Source organism: Petromyzon marinus (genome assembly GCF_048934315.1).
Source record: "Petromyzon marinus isolate PM22_M1 ecotype Great Lakes invasive population chromosome 76 unlocalized genomic scaffold, UKy_Petmar_22M1.pri1.0 chr76_unloc.3, whole genome shotgun sequence".
NCBI classification, from domain to species: domain Eukaryota; kingdom Metazoa; phylum Chordata; class Hyperoartia; order Petromyzontiformes; family Petromyzontidae; genus Petromyzon; species Petromyzon marinus.
The window spans coordinates 991,232-1,013,731 of record NW_027422620.1 but is presented as its reverse complement, the minus strand read 5'-3'; the positions used below and the strand labels follow the sequence as shown (position 1 = coordinate 1,013,731).

At 55.3% G+C, this 22,500-nt stretch overlaps 1 protein-coding gene across 1 annotated transcript in view; it reads left to right on the top strand.

Moving 5' to 3' along the window:
* The window catches only part of RARS1 (arginyl-tRNA synthetase 1), a 50,952-nt gene that overhangs the window by 14,866 nt on the left and 13,586 nt on the right, over nt 1–22,500 (top strand). The window contains exons 2-6 of the mRNA XM_076058566.1: nt 4,355–4,475; nt 9,860–9,989; nt 12,020–12,124; nt 16,482–16,660; nt 21,860–21,972. Coding sequence (XP_075914681.1) covers nt 4,355–4,475; nt 9,860–9,989; nt 12,020–12,124; nt 16,482–16,660; nt 21,860–21,972 — 648 coding nt within the window. The remainder of the gene's footprint in view (nt 1–4,354; nt 4,476–9,859; nt 9,990–12,019; nt 12,125–16,481; nt 16,661–21,859; nt 21,973–22,500) is intronic.

The window sequence follows — 22,500 nt, the reverse complement described above, 5'->3', positions numbered from 1 at the left end:
AAATGCTCAGCAAATCTGCGAACCTGTTCCTGGGGGTCGGAAATTGGATCACCGTTTTTTCCCCTAATGATGGTAATAGGTGTGGCGCTGCAGGTTACTTTTTTGATGGAGTTAAATAGAGATTTGTGATCACGGGCCACTGAGGCAGACTCGATCTCCTCAGCAACCCGCGACCACCACCCATCCTTGCAGCGCCTCACGGCTCTCCGAACCTCCGAGCGAAGGCTGCGGTAAGCCTCCTCATTCTCTGACGTGGGATTCTGTAGCCGATGACAGTGGGCCTGTCGCTTTTTCTCAACCATCGTGAACAACTCCTCTGTCATCCAGGGTGTCTGGGGAGGTCTGGACCGCGTACCCAAAGCAGCCATTGCAGCTGCATGAATCACAGTCCTAAACCTCGCCCATTTACCCTCGACATCAGGAGGAGTCGGGGACGATGCCAATCCCAGCCGCAAGCGATGATGAAATTCTCGCTTGCAACTTTCATCAGATAACTGAGACCAGGCCACTTTAGGTTGGAATGGGGTCCTGGGTGTACACCCACCACCGGAGTGGAAGAATGGCAGGCGCATCTTACAGATGACTAGTCGATGGTCAGAGGGCAGATCAGCTCCACGGTAGGTCCTGGTGTCAAGGACATGGGCTCGCATTCGCTGGTCCGTCACTATGTAGTCCAGCAGATGTTCTTGCTTGGACCCGGCATGCATCCATGATGTTGTGTGGATGCGCCGATGCCGGAACAGCGTGTTGGTAATTACAAGCCCATGGGCTGCACAAAAATCTAGCAGCCTCCTACCGTTGTTATTGAGCTGATCTGGCCCATGCCCTCCAAACACTCGAGACCCGGTGCCAGTATCATGACCAACTCGGGCATCGAAGTCACCCAACATGATGACTCTATTCCGAGGGGCCTATTTAGCCAGCACCTGTGACAGGAGGTCATAGAAGGCATCTGACTCATCGGCTTTGCCTGCATCCCTCCACGGATGTTCATCTTCGGTGGGGGCATAAGTAACCACGACCACCATTCCTCGCCTCCGGTTGATGGGAAGGCGAGCCCAAAGTAGCCTGGGGCTTACAGCTTCCCACACCTCACCGCCACGCTCCCACGCCCCCTTCATTCTTTTGTTCAAAAGAAGACCCACACCCTGTTGTTTGGCAGTCTGCTGCCCCGAGTAGAGGACTGTCCACCCCTCATGGTGGCAGGAGCCAGAGCCGGTCCACCGGACCTCCTGAATGCCGCATAGATCCAGGCGGTACCGGTCCAGCTCCCGACAGAGGAGTGGCAGCCTCTCCTCTGCAGTGAGCGTTCGAACATTCCACGTGGCCAACCGTAGTGGCTTTTCGTTGTTTCTGGAGTAGCCCCGAGGGTAGGTATTCAATCTCCTGGCTCCGCCAATTGGGGTTTGGCCAGGAGACGTCATAGACGCCTGGCCCCCCGGGGCCTCCGGCACAAGCTTAGTTGTTACATATTTCAGTTTAATTCGTAGTTTCGTGGTAATTAATTGAAGGTGGAGGGGTTACCAGCCCCTCGCACCCGTCCAGAGCCCCCGTTTAGCCCCTGTGGTGGACACATATGCCATGAGGGGAGGAGCCAATCAAAATTGGATCTCCCCCCACAGCGCTGTCCACGACAGAGTTGCCCGTCCGGCACCGCGAGGAGGTAGGGGGTTGTTTTGCCGGACACACACACACACTCACACACTCACACACACACTCACACACTCACACACACACTCTCACACACACACTCACACACACACTCACTCACTCACACACTCACACACACTCACCCACACACTCACACACACACACTCACACACTCACTCACACACTCACACACACTCACACACACTCACACACACACACACTCACACACACACTCACACACACTCACACACACACTCACACACTCACACACACACTCACTCACTCACTCACACACTCACACACACTCACACACACACTCACACACTCACACACACACTCACTCACTCACACACACACTCACCCACACACTCACACACACACACTCACACACACTCACACACACACTCACACACACTCTCACACACACACTCACACACACACTCACACACACTCACACACTCACACACACTCACACACACTCACACACACACACTCACACACACACACACACGCGCACACACACACTCACACACACACACTCACACACACACACTCACACACACACACACTCACACACACACTCACACACACACACTCACTCACACACACACACTCACCTACACACTCACACACACACTCACACACACTCACACACACACACTCACACACACTCACACACACACACACTCACACACACACTCACACACACACACTCACTCACACACACACACTCACCTACACACTCACACACACACTCACACACACTCACACACACACACACTCACACACACTCACACACACACACTCACACACACACACTCACACACACTCACTCACACACACTCACACACACACTCACACACACACTCACACACACACTCACCCACACGCTCACCCACACGCTCACCCACACGCTCACCCACACGCTCACCCACACACTCACCCACACGCTCACACACTCACCCACACACACACACACACTCACCCACACACTCAACCACACACTCAACCACACACTCACCCACACACTCACCCACACGCTCACCCACACAGTCACTCACCCACACACTCACACACTCACTCACCCACACACTCACCCACACACTCACCTACACACTCACTCACCCACACGCTCACCCACACACCCACCCACACACACACTCACACACACACTCACCCACACACTCACACACTCACTCACCCACACACTCACTCACACACTCACCCACACACTCACCCACACGCTCACCCACACACTCACACACACGCTCACCCACACACTCACACACACACTCACCCATACACTCACCCACACGCTCACCCACACACTCACCCACACACTCACCCACACACTCACACACACACTCACACACACGCTCACCCACACACTCACTCACCCACACACTCACACACTCACCCACTCACTCACCCACTCACTCACCCACACACTCACCCACTCACTCACCCACACACTCACCCACACACTCACCCACACACTCACCCACACGCTCACCCACACGCTCACACACACGCTCACCCACACACTCACCCACACACTCACCCACACACTCACCCACACACTCACCCACACGCTCACACACTCACACACACACTCACCCACTCACCCACACACTGACCCACACACTCACCCACTCACTCACCCACTCACTCACCCACACGCTCACCCACACGCTCACACACTCACTCACACACACACTCACCCACACACTCACCCACACGCTCACCCACACGCTCACACACACGCTCACCCACACACTCACCCACACACACACACTCATCCACACACTCACCCACACACTCACCCACACATTCACCCATACGCTCACTCACCCACACACTCACCCACACACACACTCACCCACACACTCACCCACACAAACTCACCCACACACACACACTTACCCACACACTCACCCACACACACACTGACCCACACACACGTTCACCCTACGCTCACCCACACACTCACCCACACACTCACCCACACCCACACACACACCCACACACACACTCACCCACACACACACACACACACTCACCCACACACTCACCCACACGCTCACACACACACTCACCCACACACACACTCACCCACACACACACTCACCCACACACTCACACACACACTCACCCCACGCTCACCCCACGTTCACCCCACGCTCACCCACTCACCCACACACTCACCCACACACACACTCACCCACACACTCACCCACACACTCACCCACACACACACTCACCCACACAGTCACCCACACACACACTCACCCACACACTCACCCACACACACACTCACCCACACAGTCACCCACACACACACTCACCCACACACTCACACACACACTCACCCACACACACTCACCCACACACTCACCCACACACACACTCACCCACACACTCACCCACACACACACTCACCCACACACACACTCACACACGTTCACCCCACGCTCTCCCCACGCTCACCCCACGCTCACCCCACGCTCACCCCACGCTCACCCCACGCTCACCCCACCCCCACCCCACGCTCCCCCCACGCTCTCCCCACCCCCACCCCACGCTCACCCCACCCCCACCCCACACTCACCCCACACTCACCCCACACTCACCCCACGCTCACCCCACACTCACCCCACACTCACCCCACACTCACCCCACACTCACCCCACGTGTCACCCTGCAGGCTGAACCACATTGGCGATTGGGGCACCCAGTTTGGGATGCTGATTGCTCACCTGGTGGACCGCTTCCCCAACTACACGGAGCAACCTCCACCCATAGCTGACCTGCAGGCATTCTATAAGGTGACACATACACACATACACACACTCACTCATACACACATTCACTCATACACACATACACACACTCACTCATACACACATTCACTCATACACACATACACACACTCACTCATACACACACTCATACACACATTCACTCATACACACATACACACACTCATACACACACTCACTCATACACACACTCACTCATACACTCACTCACTCACTCATACACACATTCATACATACACCCATACACACACTCACTCATACACACATTCACTCATACACACATTCACTCATACACACATACACACACTCACTCATACACACATTCACTCATACACACATACACACATACACACACTCACTCATACACACATTCACTCATACACATACACACATACACTCATACACACATACACACACTCACTCATACACACATTCACTCATACACACATACACACACTCACTCATACACACATTCACTCCTACACACACTCACTCATACACACACTCACTCATACACACATACACACACTCACTCATACACACATTCACTCATACATTCATACATACACACATACATACATACACACATTCACACATATACAACAACAACAAACGCCATTCGCCACTAAGTGGCGGTGACGTCACCACGACGCTTGTGCCAGGCTATGTGCACCCTGAGGCCACGTGAAGTGTCGAACGCCCGCTGGCAGGAGGTCACGGGGCAGACCCAGGTGCCACGGGTCGACTGACTGAGATGACTGGCTGATGCACCACCTGTGCCCCCTACTGTGGCAACCTGCTGTGCTTTAGCCACCCGGCGCTCCGCTCGTTGTTCTGAGCGTCGCTCCTCCGCCCTCCGTTGTTGTTGGAGGGCGACTGCCTCCAACTGCCCAGTAGCGTCCTTCACGAGCCTCCTCCACAGAGGCCGATCTTGACACCGCTGGTACCAGTCATCGGCAAGTCCACTCAGCTCCACGTCCTCCTGTACCACATCACTCCATCTCTTCTCTAGCCCGTGCCGCGCCCGCTTATCCCCTTCAATCCGGCCGAACAAAAGCTGTTTCAGCATGCGGTGGCTGGGCATGCGGGCTACATGACCCAGCCATCGCAGCCTTCCCCGCCGGAGGAGCTCACCAATGGGACCTTGCCCAGATCTTTCAAGGATTTGTGGGCTCCTCACACAATCCAGCCTGGTTAAACCCAGGATGGATCGTAGGCAGGCCAGCCTAAATGTTTCCAACCGGCGAAGATGCTCCATTAGGGGGATCCACGTTTCGCAAGCGTAGAGAAGGGAGGGAATGACCGTGGCCGAGAAGACCTGAAGCTTAGTGCGGAGCGACAGACCAGGTAGCTTCCACACAGCGTTACGCAACCGATGAAAAGATATTGCCGCTCGACTGATTCGGAGTGAGACCTCTGCTGTTAAACTGGAGCCGGTCATAAGCACACTGCCCAGGTATGGGAAACTCTCCACTCTCTCCACAACTGCCCCATCACCGATTGGGAGTTGTGGGGGTGGAGTGTCCGATGGTACAAAATACCCAGGCAGGTGCTTAGTTTTGGTGGGGCTGATGGTAAGGCCCCACCTCTTAGTGGCACGCTCCAGTCTCAGCAGCAGCGTCTCCAACTCCTCCTCTGAGTGAGCAGCTATTACCAGATCATCAGCGTACATAACGTGGTTGAGCAATGGGGAGCCATCCCTTGACCGCACCTGGGCATCGATCAGCCTCCCATTGTATCTGTACCAAATGGAGATTCCCCCGGTACAGCTATTGAAGGCTTCACGAACTACGTGGTCAAAATAGATGTTAAATAATGTGGGAGCCAGAGGACATCCCTGTCGCACCCCAAGGTGTACAGGGAATGGCTCTGACTCCCGGCCACGTAGTTTTACCCGGGCCCGCTCGCCATCATGAAGGTCCTTAATGAGCGTGAGCAGAGGGTCAGGTACTCCAAAAGCACGAAGAACAACCCAGAGCCCAGGCCTACTGATGGTATCAGAGGCCTTGACCAGGTCAATAAAACAGAGATGTAGGTCTGGTCTGGTAAAAGAACCCCCTACCTCCTCGTGGTGCCGGACGTGTGTGTGTGTGTGTACGTGTGTGCGTGTACGTGTGTGTGTGTATGTGTGTGTACGTGTGTGCGTGTACGTGTGTGCGTGTACGTGTGTGGGTGTGTATGTGTGTGTACGTGTGTGCGTGTGCATGTGTGTGTATGTGTGTGTACGTGTGTGCGTGTACGTGTGTGCGTGTACGTGTGTGCGTGTACGTGTGTGCGTGTACGTGTGTGCGTGTACGTGTGTGTGTATGTGTGTGTACGTGTGTGCGTGTACGTGTGTGTACGTGTGTGCGTGTACGTGTGTACGTGTGTGTGTGTATGTGTGCGTACGTGTGTGCGTGTACGTGTGTGCGTGTACGTGTGTACGTGTGTGCGTGTACGTGTGTGGGTGTGTATGTGTGTGTACGTGTGTGCGTGTACGTGTGTGTGTACGTGTGTGCGTGTACGTGTGTGCGTGTACGTGTGTGCGTGTGTGTGTGCGTGTACGTGTGTGCGTGTACGTGTGTGCGTGTACGTGTGTGCGTGTGTGCGTGTGTACGTGTGTGTGTGTATGTGTGTGTACGTGTGTGCGTGTACGTGTGTGCGTGTACGTGTGTGCGTGTACGTGTGTGGGTGCGTGTGTGCGTGTACGTGTGTGTGCGTGTACGTGTGTGCGTGTACGTGTGTGCGTGTACGTACGTGTGTGCGTGTACGTGTGTGCGTGTACGTGTGTGCGTGTACGTGTGTGCGTGTGTGTGCGTGTACGTGTGTGCGTGTACGTGTGTGGGTGCGTGTGCGTGTACGTGTGTGCGTGTACGTGTGTGGGTGCGTGTGTGCGTGTACGTGTGTGCGTGTATGTGTGTGCGTGTACGTGTGTGCGTGTACGTGTGTGCGTGTACGTGTGTGCGTGTATGTGTGTGCGTGTGTGCGTGTGTGGGTGCGTGTGTGCGTGTACGTGTGTGCGTGTATGTGTGTGCGTGTACGTGTGTGCGTGTACGTGTGTGCGTGTACGTGTGTGCGTGTGTGCGTGTACGTGGGTGTGTGTATGTGTGTGTACGTGTGTACGTGTGTGTGTATGTGCGTGTACGTGTGTGCGTGTACGTGTGTGCGTGTATGTGTGTGTACGTGTGTACGTGTGTGCGTGTATGTGTGTGCGTGTACGTGTGTGCGTGTATGTGTGTGCGTGTACGTGTGTGCGTGTATGTGTGTGTACGTGTGTGCGTGTATGTGTGTGTACGTGTGTGCGTGTACGTGTGTGCGTGTACGTGTGTGCGTGTATGTGTGTGCGTGTATGTGTGTGTACGTGTGTGCGTGTGTGCGTGTACGTGTGTGCGTGTACGTGTGTGCGTGTATGTGTGTATGTGTATGTTTCTGTACGTGTGTGCGTGTACGCGTGTACGTGTGTGCGTGTATGTGTGTGTGTATGTGTGTACGTGTGTGCGTGTACGTGTGTGCGTGGTCGTGTGTGCGTGTACGTGTGTGCGTGTGTGTGTGTGCGTGTGTGCGTGTACATGTGTGCGTGTATGTGTGTGTACGTGTGTGCGTGTACGTGTGTGCGTGTACGTGTGTGTGTGTACGTGTGTGCGTGTGTGCGTGTACGTGTGTGCGTGTACGTGTGTGCGTGTACGTGTGTGCGTGTACGTGTGTGTGTTTGTACGTGTGTGCGTGTACGTGTGTGTGTGTACGTGTGTGTACGTGTGTGCGTGTACGTGTGTGCGTGTACGTGTGTGCGTGTACGTGTGTGCGTGTACGTGTGTGGGTGCGTGTGTGCGTGTACGTGTGTGCGTGTATGTGTGTGCGTGTACGTGTGTGCGTGTACGTGTGTGCGTGTACGTGTGTGCGTGTATGTGTGTGCGTGTGTGCGTGTGTGGGTGCGTGTGTGCGTGTACGTGTGTGCGTGTATGTGTGTGCGTGTACGTGTGTGCGTGTACGTGTGTGCGTGTACGTGTGTGCGTGTGTGCGTGTACGTGGGTGTGTGTATGTGTGTGTACGTGTGTACGTGTGTGTATGTGCGTGTACGTGTGTGCGTGTACGTGTGTGCGTGTATGTGTGTGTACGTGTGTACGTGTGTACGTGTGTGCGTGTATGTGTGTGCGTGTACGTGTGTGCGTGTATGTGTGTGCGTGTACGTGTGTGCGTGTATGTGTGTGTACGTGTGTGCGTGTATGTGTGTGTACGTGTGTGCGTGTACGTGTGTGCGTGTACGTGTGTGCGTGTATGTGTGTGCGTGTATGTGTGTGTACGTGTGTGCGTGTGTGCGTGTACGTGTGTGCGTGTACGTGTGTGCGTGTATGTGTGTATGTGTATGTTTCTGTACGTGTGTGCGTGTACGCGTGTACGTGTGTGCGTGTATGTGTGTGTGTATGTGTGTACGTGTGTGCGTGTACGTGTGTGCGTGGTCGTGTGTGCGTGTACGTGTGTGCGTGTGTGCGTGTGCGTGTGTGCGTGTACATGTGTGCGTGTATGTGTGTGTACGTGTGTGCGTGTACGTGTGTGCGTGTACGTGTGTGTGTGTACGTGTGTGCGTGTGTGCGTGTACGTGTGTGCGTGTACGTGTGTGCGTGTACGTGTGTGCGTGTACGTGTGTGTGTTTGTACGTGTGTGCGTGTACGTGTGTGTGTGTGTGCGTGTACGTGTGTGCGTGTACGTGTGTGCGTGTGTGTACGTGTGTGTATGTGTGTGTGTGTATGTGTGTGTACGTGTGCGTGTACGTGTGTGTGTGTACGTGTGTGTGTGTGTGTGCGTGTGTGTGTGTGTGCGTGTGTGCGTGTACGTGTGTGTGTGTGTGCGTGTGTGTGTGTGTACGTGTGTGCGTGTACGTGTGTGCGTGTGTGCGTGTACGTGTGTGCGTGTACGTGTGTGCGTGTACGTGTGTGTGTGTACGTGTGTGCGTACGTGTACGTGTGTGTGTATGTGTGTGTACGTGTGTGCGTGTACGTGTGTGTGTGTACGTGTGTGTGTGCTTGTACGTGTGTGCGTGCGTGTGTACGTGTGTGCGTGTACGTGTGTGCGTGTACGTGTGTGCGTGTACGTGTGTGCGTGTACGTGTGTGTACGTGTGTGCGTGTACGTGTGTGCGTGTACGTGTGTGCGTGTACGTGTGTGCGTGTACGTGTGTGCGTGTACGTGTGTGCGTGTACGTGTGTGCGTGTACGTGTGTGCGTGTACGTGTGTACGTGTGTGTGTGTACGTGTGCGTGTACGTGTGTGTGCGTGTGTGTACGTGTACGTGTGTGTACGTGTGTGTGTATGTGTGTACGTGTGTGTGTATGTGTGTGTGTGTATGTGTGTGTACGTGTGTGTGTGTGTACGTGTGTGTACGTGTGTGTGTGTGTACGTGTGCGTGTGCGTGCAGGAGTCGAAGCTGCGCTTTGACGAGGACCCGTCGTTCCGGAGCCGGGCCTACGAGTACGTCGTGCGGCTGCAGAGCAAGGAAGAGGCCATCCTGCGGGGCTGGAGCCTCATCTGTGACATCTCACGACGAGGTGGGGTGTGAGTGTGTGAGTATGTGTAGCAGTCAGTGTGTGTGTGTGTGTGTAGCAGTCAGTGTGTGTGTGTGTCTAGCAGTCAGTGTGTGTGTCTAGCAGTCAGTGTGTGTGTGTGTGTAGCAGTCAGTGTGTGTGTGTGTCTAGCAGCCTGTGTGAGTGTGTGTGTCTAGCAGCCTGTGTGTGTGTGTGTAGCAGTCAGTGTGTGTGTGTGTGTAGCAGTCAGTGTGTGTGTGTGTCTCGCAGTCAGTGTGTGTGTGTGTCTAGCAGTCAGTGTGTGTGTGTGTCTAGCAGTCAGTGTGTGTGTGTGTGTAGCAGTCAGTGTGTGTGTGTGTGTCTAGCAGTCGGTGTGTGTGTGTCGTCAGTGTGTGGAGAGAGTGGAGAGTTTCTCATTACTGGGCAGTGTGCTCATGACCGGCTCCAGTTTAACAGCAGAGGTCTCACTCAGAATCAGTCGAGCGGCAATATCTTTTCATCGGTTGCGTAACGCTGTGTGGAAGCTACCTGGTCTGTCGCTCCGCACGAAGCTTCAGGTCTTCTCAGCCACGGTCATTCCCTCCCTTCTTTATGCTTGCGAAACGTGGACCCCCCTAATGGAACATCTTCGCCGGTTAGAAACATTTAGGCTGGCCTGCCTATGATCCATCCTGGATTTTAACCGGGCTGGATTGTGTCACAAATCCTTGAAAGTTCCATAGGTGAGCTCCTCCGGCAGGCAAGGCTGCGTTGGCTGGGTCATGTAGCCCGCATGCCCAGCCACCGCATGCCGAAACAGCTTTTGTTCGGCCGGATCGAGGGGGCTAAACGGGGTTGGCACCGGCTAGAGAAGAGATGGAGTGATGTGGTACAGGAGGACGTGGAGCTGAGTGGATTTGCCGATGACTGGTACCAGCGGTGTCAAGATCGGCCTCTGTGGAGGAGGCTCGTGAAGGACGCTACTGGGCAGTTGGAGGCAGTCGCCCTCCAACAATAACGGAGGGCGGAGGTGCGACGCTCACAACAACGAGCGGAGCGCTGGGTGGCTAAAGCACAGCAGGTTGGCACAGTAGGGGGCACAGGTGGTGCATCAGCCAGTCATCTCAGTCATCTTAGTCGACCCGTGGCATCTGCTGGGTCTGCCCCGTGACCTCCTGCCAGCGGGCTTTCGACACTTCACGTGGCCTCAAGGTGCACATGGCTTGGCACAAGCGTCGTGGTGACGTCACCGCCACTTAGTGGCGAATGGCGGTTGTTGTTGTCTCTGTGTGTGTGTGTTTCTACGTGTGTGTGTCTGTGTATGTCTGTGTGTGTGTCTGTGTGTGTGTCTGTGTGTGTGTCTGTGTTTGTGTGTCTGTGTGTGTGTCTGTGTGTGTGTGTGTCTGTGTGTGTGTCTGTGTGTGTGTGTCTGCGTGTGTGTGTGTCTGCGTGTGTGTGTCTGTGTGTGGGGAGTGGTAGTGTAGCTGTCAGCGCTACGCTGCGCTACGAACCTGGTGACCCGAGTTCGATTCCCGCTCACAGCCACCAACACCAACAGTGACGATTATCTGAACTGGTCCTGGGCCTCCCCTGGGTCGACTCGGCCTCACATGAGTCCCTGGTGCGGTGTGTAAATCATCACCGCAGGGGAGACAAAGGCGGCCGGGCGTGGTGGCGGCCACCCACCCCCTCGTGTGCCGTGCCGGCCTTCATCGGCGCTGCTACTCACTAACAGCACTTGCCCCTACAGTCTGTTGGAGGCTACACGGGGGACCTTTATCTTTGTGTGTTCACAGGCGCTGCTACTCACTAACAGCACTTGCCCCTACAGTCTGTTGGAGGCTACACGGGGGACCTTTATCTTTGTCTGTTCACAGGCGCTGCTACTCACTAACAGCACTTGCCCCTACACTCTGTTGGAGGCTACACGAGGGACCTTTATCTTTGTCTGTTCACAGGCGCTGCTACTCACAGCACTTGACCCTACAGTCTGTTGGAGGCTACACGGGGGACCTTTGTCTCTCTGTGTGTGTGTGTCTGTCCCCTTGACCATACTTCCCCGCCCTGGGCCACAGAGTTCCAGAAGATCTACGACTCTCTGGGCGTGCGACTTGAGGAACGGGGGGAGTCGTTCTACCAGAGCCTCATGCAGGACGTGGTGGAGGAGCTCAAACAGAAAGGTAAGCAGCTGTAGTAGCAGCACCAGCAGCAGCAGCTTTAGCAGCAGCAGTAGCAGCACCAGCAGCAGCTGTAGCAGCAGCACCAGCAGCAGCAGCAGCAGCTACAGCAGCTACACCAGCAGCAGCTCACAGCAGCTGTAGTAGCAGCAGCTGTAGCAGCAGTAGCAGCAGTGGTGGTGGTGGTGATTGTGGTGGTGTTGATAGTGGTGGTGATTGCGGTGGTGACGATGGTGGCAGTGATTGTGGTGGTGACGGTGGTGGTAATGATAGTGGTGATGGTGATAGTGGTGGTGATTGTGGTGGTGGTGGTGATTGTGGTGGTGATTGTGATGGTGGTGGTGACAGTGGTGGTGGTAAAGATTGTGGTGATTGTGGTGGTGGTGGTGATGATGGCGGCGGCGGTGGTGGTGGTGGTGATGGCGGCGGTGGTGACGGTGGTGGTGGTAATGATTGAGGTGATTGTGGTGGTGGTGACGGTGGTGGTGGTGGTGGTGATGATGGCGGCGGTGGTGGTGGTGACGGTGGTGGTGGTGATTGTGACGGTGGTGGTAATGATTGTGGTGATTGTGACGGTGGTGGATGTGATTGTGACGGTGGTGGTAATGATTGTGGTGATTGTGACGGTGGTGGTGATTGTGACGGTGGTGGTAATGATTGTGGTAATGATTGTGATGATTGTGACGGTGGTGGTGATTGTGACGGTGGTGCTAATGATTGTGGTGATTGTGACGGTGGTGGTGGTAATGATTGTGGTGATTGTGACGGTGGTGGTGATTGTGAAAGTGGTGGTGGTGATGATGGCGGTGGTGGTGGTAATGATTGTGGTGATTGTGGTGGTGATTGTGACGGTGGTGGTAATTGTGGTGGTGACGGTGGTGGTGATTGTGGTGGTGGTGATGATGGCGGCTGTGGTGGTGGTGACGGTGGTGGTGGTAATGATTGTGGTGGTGGTGACGGTGGTAATGATTGTGGTGATTGTGACTGGTGGTAATGATTGTGACGGTGGTGGTGATTGTGGTAATGATTGTGGTGATTGTGACGGTGGTGGTAATGATTGTGACGGTGGTGGTGGTGATTGTGAAGGTGGTGGTGGTGATTGTGACGGTGGTAGTAATGATTGTGCTAATGATTGTGGTGATTGTGACGGTGGTGGTGATTGTGATTGTGGTAATGATTGTGTTGGTGATTGTGACGGTGGTGGTGATTGTGGTAATGATTGTGGTGATTGTGACAGTGGTGGTAATGATTGTGATGGTGGTGGTGATTGTGACGGTGGTGATTGTGACGGTGGTGGTGATTGTGGTAATTATTGTGGTGGTGATTGTGACGGTGGTGGTGATTGTGGTAATGATTGTGGTGGTGATTGTGACGGTGGTGGTGGTGATTGTGACGGTGGTGGTGATTGTGGTAATGCTTCTGGTGATTGTGACGGTGGTGGTGGTGATTGTGACGGTGGTGGTGGTGATTGTGGTAATGATTGTGGTGATTGTGACGGTGGTGGTGATAGTGACGGTGGTGGTAATGATTGTGGTAATGATTGTGGTGATTGTGACGGTGGTGGTGGTGATTGTGACGGTGGTAATGATTGTGGTGGTGATTGAGACGGTGGTTTTGGTGATTGTGACAGTGGTGGTGATTGTGGCAATGATTGTGGTGATTGTGACGGTGGTGGTGATTGTGGTAATGATTATGGTGGTGATTGTGACGGTGGTGGTGGTGATTGTGACGGTGGTGGTGATTGTGACGGTGGTGGTGGTGATTGTGGTGGTGACGATGGTGGCAGTGATTGTGGTGGTGACGGTGGTGGTAATGATAGTGGTGATGGTGATAGTGGTGGTGATTGTGGTGGTGGTGATTGTGGTGGTGATTGTGACGGTGGTGGTGACAGTGGTGGTGGTAAAGATTGTGGTGATTGTGGTGGTGGTGACGGTGGTGGTGGTGGTGGTGGTGATGATGGCGGCGGTGGTGGTGGTGACGGTGGTGGTGGTGATTGTGACGGTGGTGGTAATGATTGTGGTGATTGTGATGGTGGTGGATGTGATTGTGACGGTGGTGGTAATGATTGTGGTGATTGTGACGGTGGTGGTGATTGTGACGGTGGTGGTAATGATTGTGGTAATGATTGTGGTGATTGTGACGGTGGTGGTGATTGTGACGGTGGTGCTAATGATTGTGGTGATTGTGACGGTGGTGGTGGTAATGGTTGTGGTGATTGTGACGGTGGTGGTGATTGTGACAGTGGTGGTGGTGATGATGGCGGTGGTGGTGGTAATGATTGTGGTGATTGTGGTGGTGATTGTGACGGTGGTGGTAATTGTGGTGGTGACGGTGGTGGTGATTGTGGTGGTGGTGGTGGTGGTGGTGATGATGGCGGCTGTGGTGGTGGTGACGGTGGTGGTGGTAATGATTGTGGTGGTGGTGACGGTGGTAATGATTGTGGTGATTGTGACGGTGGTGGTAATGATTGTGACGGTGGTGGTGATTGTGGTAATGATTGTGGTGATTGTGACGGTGGTGGTAATGATTGTGACGGTGGTGGTGGTGATTGTGAAGGTGGTGGTGATTGTGACGGTGGTAGTAATGATTGTGCTAATGATTGTGGTGATTGTGACGGTGGTGGTGATTGTGGTAATGATTGTGTTGGTGATTGTGATGGTGGTGGTGATTGTGGTAATGATTGTGGTGATTGTGACAGTGGTGGTAATGATTGTGACGGTGGTGGTGATTGTGACGGTGGTGATTGTGACGGTGGTGGTGATTGTGGTAATTATTGTGGTGGTGATTGTGACGGTGGTGGTGATTGTGGTAATGATTGTGGTGGTGATTGTGACGGTGGTGGTGGTGATTGTGACGGTGGTGGTGATTGTGGTAATGCTTCTGGTGATTGTGACGGTGGTGGTGGTGATTGTGACGGTGGTGGTGGTGATTGTGGTAATGATTGTGGTGATTGTGACGGTGGTGGTGGTGATTGTGACGGTGGTAATGATTGTGGTGGTGATTGAGACGGTGGTTTTGGTGATTGTGATTTTGGTGGTGATTGTGGCAATGATTGTGGTGATTGTGATGGTGGTGGTGATTGTGGTAATGATTATGGTGGTGATTGTGACGGTGGTGGTGGTGATTGTGACGGTGGTGGTGGTGATTGTGACGGTGGTGGTGATTGTGACGGTGGTGGTGGTGATTGTGGTATTGATTGTGGTGGTGATTGTGACGGTGGTGGTAATGATTGTGGTAATGATTGTGGTTGTGATTGTGACGGTGGTGATTGTGACGGTAGTGGTGGTGATTGTGGTAATGATTGTGGTGGTGATTGTGACGGTAGTAGTGGTGATTGTGACGGTGGTGGTGATTGTGACGGTGGTGGTGATTGTGACGGTGGTGGTGATTGTGGTAATGATTGTGGTAATGATTGTGGTGATTGTGGTGGTGATTGTGACGGTGGTGGTGATTGTGGTAATGATTGTGGTGGTGATTGTGGTAATGATTGTGGTGGTGATTGTGACGGTGGTGGTGGTGATTGTGACGGTGGTGGTGATTGTGGCGGTGGTGGTGATTGTGGTAATGATTGTGGTGATTGTGGTGGTGATTGTGGTAATGATTGTGGTGATTGTGGTGGTGATTGTGACGGTGGTGGTGATTGTGGTAATGATTGTGGTGGTGATTGTGGTAATGATTGTGGTGGTGATTGTGACGGTGGTGGTGGTGATTGTGACGGTGGTGGTGATTGTGGCGGTGGTGGTGATTGTGGTAATGATTGTGGTGATTGTGGTGGTGATTGTGACGGTGGTGGTGATTGTGGTAATGATTGTGGTGGTGATTGTGGTAATGATTGTGGTGGTGATTGTGACGGTGGTGGTGGTGATTGTGACGGTGGTGGTGATTGTGGCGGTGGTGGTGATTGTGGTAATGATTGTGGTGATTGTGGTGGTGATTGTGGTAATGATTGTGGTGATTGTGGTGGTGATTGTGACGGTGGTGGTGATTGTGGTAATGATTGTGGTGGTGATTGTGGTAATGATTGTGGTGGTGATTGTGACGGTGGTGGTGGTGATTGTGACGGTGGTGGTGATTGTGGCGGTGGTGGTGATTGTGGTAATGATTGTGGTGATTGTGGTGGTGATTGTGGTAATGATTGTGGTGATTGTGGTGGTGATTGTGACGGTGGTGGTGATTGTGGTAATGATTGTGGTGGTGATTGTGGTAATGATTGTGGTGGTGATTGTGACGGTGGTGGTGGTGATTGTGACGGTGGTGGTGATTGTGGCGGTGGTGGTGATTGTGGTAATGATTGTGGTGATTGTGGTGGTGATTGTGGTAATGATTGTGGTGATTGTGGTGGTGATTGTGACGGTGGCAGGGCTGCTGCAGGAGGACGAGGGCCGCCTGGTGCTGTTTGCGCCGGGCTGCGCCGTGCCCCTCACCGTGGTCAAGTCGGACGGCGGCTTCACCTACGACACGTCAGACCTGGCCGCACTGAGACACCGCATCCACACGGAGCGTGCCGACGTCATCATCTACGTCACTGATAGTGGGCAGGTGGGTGGCAGGGTGGGTGGGTGGCTGTGTGGGTGGCAGGGTGGGTGGGTGGCAGGGTGGGTGGGTGGCAGGGTGGGTGGGTGGCAGGGTGGGTGGGTGGCTGTGTGGCTTCACCTACGACACGTCAGACCTGGCCGCACTAGACACCGCATCCACACGGAGCGTGCCGACGTCATCATCTACGTCACTGATAGTGGGCAGGTGGGTGGGTGGGTGGGTGGCTGTGTGGGTGGCAGGGTGGGTGGGTGGCAGGGTGGGTGTGTGGGTGGGTGGCTGTGTGGGTGGGTGGCTGTATGGGTGGCAGGGTGGGTGGGTGGCAGGGTGGGTGGGTGGCTGTGTGGCTTCACCTACGACACGTCAGACCTGGCCGCACTGAGACACCGCATCCACACGGAGCGTGCCGACGTCATCATCTACGTCACTGATAGTGGGCAGGTGGGTGGCAGGGTGGGTGGCAGGGTGGGTGGGTGGCAGGGTGGGTGGGTGGCTGTGTGGGTGGGTGGGTGGGTGGCAGGGTGGGTGGGTGGCTGTGTGGCTTCACCTACGACACGTCAGACCTGGCCGCACTGAGACACCGCATCCACACGGAGCGTGCCGACGTCATCATCTACGTCACTGATAGTGGGCAGGTGGGTGGCAGGGTGGGTGGCAGGGTGGGTGGGTGGCAGGGTGGGTGGGTGGCTGTGTGGGTGGGTGGGTGGGTGGCAGGGTGGGTGGGTGGCTGTGTGGCTTCACCTACGACACGTCAGACCTGGCCGCACTGAGACACCGCATCCACACGGAGCGTGCTGACGTCATCATCTACGTCACTGATAGTGGGCAGGTGGGTGGGTGGGTGTGTGGCAGGGTGGGTGGGTGGGTGGCAGGGTGGGTGGGTGGGTGGGTGGTAGGGTGGGTGGCAGGGTGGGTGGCAGAGTGGGTGGGTGGGTGGCAGGGTGGGTGGGTGGGTGGCAGGGTGGGTGGCAGGGTGGGTGGCAGGGTGGGTGGGTGGCAGGGTGGGTGGGTGGCTGTGTGGGTGGCTGTGTGGCTTCACCTACGACACGTCAGACCTGGCCGCACTCAGACACCGCATCCACACGGAGCGTGCCGACGTCATCATCTACGTCACTGATAGTGGGCAGGTGGGTGGCAGGGTGGGTGGGTGGCTGTGTGGGTGGCTGTGTGGGTGGGTGGCTGTGTGGCTTCACCTACGACACGTCAGACCTGGCCGCACTCAGACACCGCATCCACACGGAGCGTGCCGACGTCATCATCTACGTCACTGATAGTGGGCAGGTGGGTGGCAGGGTGGGTGGGTGGCTGTGTGGGTGGCAGGGTGGGTGGGTGGCAGGGTGGGTGGGTGGCTGTGTGGCTTCACCTACGACACGTCAGACCTGGCCGCACTGAGACACCGCATCCACACGGAGCGTGCCGACGTCATCATCTACGTCACTGATAGTGGGCAGGTGGGTGGGTGGGTGTGTGGCAGGGTGGGTGGCAGGGTGGGTGGGTGGGTGGCAGGGTGGGTGGGTGGGTGGGTGGTAGGGTGGGTGGCAGGGTGGGTGGGTGGCAGAGTGGGTGGGTGGGTGGCAGGGTGGGTGGGTGGGTGGGTGGCAGGGTGGGTGGCAGGGTGGGTGGCAGGGTGGGTGGGTGGCAGGGTGGGTGGGTGGCAGGGTGGGTTGGTGGGTGGCGGGGTGGGTGGGTGGCTGTGTGGGTGGGTGGGTGGGTGGCAGGGTGGGTGGGTGGCAGGGTGGGTGGGTGGGTGGCGGGGTGGGTGGGTGGCTGTGTGGGTGGGTGGGTGGGTGGCAGGGTGGGTGGGTGGCAGGGTGGCTGTGTGGGTGGGTGGCAGGGTGGGTGGCAGGGTGGGTGGGTGGCAGGGTGGGTTCACCTACGACACGTCAGACCTGAGTAACTGTGTCTGTGCTGTCTGTGCTGTGTCTGTGCTGTGTCTGTGTCTGTGCTGTGTCTGTACTGTGTCTGTGCTGTGTCTGTGCTGTGTCTGTGCTGTGTCTGTGTCTGTGCTGTGTCTGTGCTGTGTCTGTGCTGTGTCTGTGCTGTGTCTGTGTCTGTGCTGTGTCTGTACTGTGTCTGTGCTGTGTCTGTGTCTGTGCTGTGTCTGTGCTGTGTCTGTGTCTGTGCTGTGTCTGTGTCTGTGCTGTGTCTGTGTCTATGCTGTGTCTGTATCTGTGCTGTGTCTGTGTCTGTGCTGTGTCTGTGCTGTGTCTGTGTCTGTGCTGTGTCTGTGTCTGTGCTGTGTCTGTGCTGTGTCTGTGCTGTGTCTGTGTCTGTGCTGTGTCTGTGCTGTGTCTGTGCTGTGTCTGTGCTGTGTCTGTGTCTGTGCTGTGTCTGTGTCTGTGCTGTCTGTGCTGTGCTGTGCTGTCTGTGCTGTGCTGTGTCTGTGCTGTGTCTGTGTCTGTGCTGTCTGTGCTGTGCTGTGTCTGTGCTGTGTCTGTGCTGTGTCTGTGCTGTGTCTGTGCTGTGTCTGTGCTGTGTCTTTGCTGTGCTGTGTCTGTGCTGTGTCTGTGCTGTGTCTGTGTCTGTGCTGTGTCTGTGTTGTGTCTGTGTTGTGTCTGTGCTGTGCTGTGTCTGTGCTGTGTCTGTGTCTGTGCTGTGTCTGTGCTGTGTCTGTGTCTGTGCTGTGTCTGTGCTGTGTCTGTGCTGTGCTGTGTCTGTGCTGTGTGTGTGCTGTGTCTGTGCTGTGCTGTGTCTGTGCTGTGTCTGTGCTGTGTCTGTGCTGTGTCTGTGTCTGTGCTGTGTCTGTGCTGTGTCTGTGTCTGTGCTGTGTCTGTGTCTGTGCTGTGTCTGTGCTGTGCTGTGTCTGTGCTGTGTGTGTGCCGTGTCTGTGCTGTCTCTGTGTCTGTGCCGTGTCTGTGCTGTGTCTGTGCTGTGCTGTGTCTGTGCTGTGTGTGTGCTGTGTCTGTGCTGTGTCTGTGCTGTCTGTGTCTGTGCTGTGTCTGTGTCTGTGCTGTGTCTGTGCTGTGTCTGTGCTGTGTCTGTGCTGTGTCTGTGTCTGTTTCTGTGCTGTGTCTGTGCTGTGTCTGTGCTGTGTCTGTGTCTGTGCTGTGTCTGTGTCTGTGCTGTGTCTGTGCTGTGTCTGTGTCTGTGCTGTGTCTGTGCTGTGTCTGTGTCTGTGCTGTGTCTGTGTCTGTGCTGTGTCTGTGCTGTGTGTGTGTCTGTGCTGTGTCTGTGTCTGTGCTGTGTCTGTGTCTGTGCTGTGTGTGTGTCTGTGCTGTGTGTGTGTCTGTGCTGTGTCTGTGTCTGTGCTGTGTCTGTGTCTGTGCTGTGTCTGTGCTGTGTCTGCGTCTGTGCTGTGTCTGCGTCTGTGCTGTGTGTGTGTCTGTGCTGTGTCTGTGCTGTGTCTGTGTCTGTGCTGTGTCTGTGCTCTGTCTGTGTCTGTGCTGTGTCTGTGCTGTGTCTGTGCTGTGTGTGTCTGTGTCTGTGCTGTGTCTGTGCTGTGTCTGTGTCTGTGCTGTGTCTGTGCTGTGTCTGTGCTGTGCTGTGTCTGTGCTGTGTCTGTGCTGTGTCTGTGTCTGTGCTGTGTCTGTGTCTGTGCTGTGTCTGTGTCTGTGCTGTGTCTGTGTCTATGCTGTGTCTGTGCTGTGTCTGTGTCTGTGCTGTGTCTGTGCTGTGTCTGTGCTGTGTGTGTCTGTGTCTGTGCTGTGTCTGTGCTGTGTCTGTGTCTGTGCTGTGTCTGTGCTGTGTCTGTGTCTGTGCTGTGCTGTGTCTGTGCTGTGTCTGTGCTGTGTCTGTGTCTGTGCTGTGTCTGTGTCTGTGCTGTGCTGTGTCTGTGCTGTGTCTGTGTCTGTGCTGTGTCTGTGCTGTGCTGTGTGTGTGTCTGTGCTGTGTCTGTGCTGTGTCTGTGCTGTGCTGTGTCTGTGCTGTGTCTGTGTCTGTGCTGTGTCTGTGCTGTGTGTGTGTCTGTGCTGTGTCTGTGCTGTGTCTGTGCTGTGTGTGTGTCTGTGTCTGTGCTGTGTCTGTGTCTGTGCTGTGTCTGTGTCTGTGCTGTGCTGTGTGTCTGTGCTGTGCTGTGTCTGTGCTGTGTCTGTGCTGTGTCTGTGTCTGTGCTGTGTCTGTGCTGTGTCTGTGTCTGTGCTGTGTCTGTGCTGTGTCTGTGCTGTGTGTGTGTCTGTGCTGTGTCTGTGCTGTGTCTGTGTCTATGCTGTGTCTGTGTCTGTGCTGTGTCTGTGTCTGTGCTGTGTCTGTGCTGTGTCTGTGTCTGTGCTGTGCTGTGTCTGTGCTGTGCTGTGTCTGTGTCTGTGCTGTGTCTGTGCTGTGCTGTTTCTGTGCTGTGTCTGTGCTGTGTCTGTGTCTGTGTTGTGTCTGTGCTGTGTCTGTGTCTGTATCTGTGCTGTGTCTGTGCTCTGTCTGTACCGTGTCTGTGCTGTGTCTGTGTCTGTGCTGTGTCTGTGCTGTGTCTGCATCTGTGCTGTGTCTGTGTCTGTGCTGTGTCTGTGCTGTGCTGTGTCTGTGCTGTGTCTGTGCTGTGTGTGTCTGTACTGTGTCTGTGCTGTTTCTGTGTCTGTGCTGTGTCTGTGCTGTGTCTGTGTCTGTGCTGTGTCTGTGCTGTGTCTGTGTCTGTGCTGTGTCTGTACCGTGTCTGTGCTGTGTCTGTGTCTGTGCTGTGTCTGTGCTGTGTCTGTGCTGTGTCTGTGCTGTGTCTGTGTCTGTACTGTGCTGTGTGTGTCTGTGCTGTGTCTGTGCTGTGTCTGTGCTGTGTCTGTGCTGTGTCTGTGCTGTGTCTGTGCTGTGTCTGTGTCTGTGCTGTGTCTGTGTCTGTGCTGTGTCTGTGCTGTGTCTGTACTGTGTCTGTGCTGTGTCTGTGCTGTGTCTGTGCTGTGTCTGTGCTGTGTCTGTGTCTGTGCTGTGTCTGTGCTGTGGCTATGTCTGTGCTGTGCTGTGTCTGTGCTGTGTCTGTGCTGTGTGTGTGCTGTGTCTGTGCTGTGTCTGTGTCTGTGCTGTGTCTGTGCTGTGTCTGTATCTGTACTATGTCTGTGTCTGTACCGTGTCTGTGTCTGTGCTGTGTCTGTGCTGTGTCTGTGTCTGTGCTGTGTCTGTGTTGTGTCTGTGCTGTGTCTGTGCTGTGTCTGTGCTGTGGCTATGTCTGTGCTGTGCTGTGTCTGTGTCTGTGCTGTGTCTGTACTGTGTCTGTGGCTGTGTCTGTGCTGTGTCTGTGTCTGTGCTGTGTCTGTGCTGTGTCTGTGCTGTGTCTGTGCTGTGCAGGCTTCCCACTTTGAGGCGGTGTTCTCTGCTGCCCGCCTGGCTGGCTGGTACCAGGAGGGGGGAGGGGTGCGCGTGGTGCACACCCCGTTCGGGGTCGTGCTCGGGGAGGACAGGTGGGGGTCACGGGGGTCACGGGGAGGTCACGGGGAGGTCACGGGGGGTCACGGGGGTCACGAGGTGGTGGGGAGACACGTTTATGGGTGGGGCGTTGATGTTGTGTGTGTGTGCGTGTTCTCGCGTGGACCCCCCTAATGGAACATCTTCGCAGATTGTAAACAATTTAGGCTGGCCTGCCTACGATCCATCCTGGGTTTAACCAGACTGGATTGTGTGAGCTCACAAATCCTTGAAAGATCTGGGCACGGTCCCATCGGTGAGCTCCTCCGGCGGGCAAGGCTGCGATGGCTGGGTCACGTAGCCCGCATGCCCAGCCACCGCATGCCGAAACAGCTTTTGTTCGGAGGGCGGAGGAGCGACGCTCACAACAACGAGCGGAGCGCCGGGTGGCTAAAGCACAGCAGGTTGGCACAGTAGGGGGCACAGGTGGTGCATCAGCCAGTCATCTCAGTCGACCCGTGGCACCTGGGTCTGCCCCGTGACCTCCTGCCAGCGGGCGTTCGACACTTCACGTGGCCTCAAGG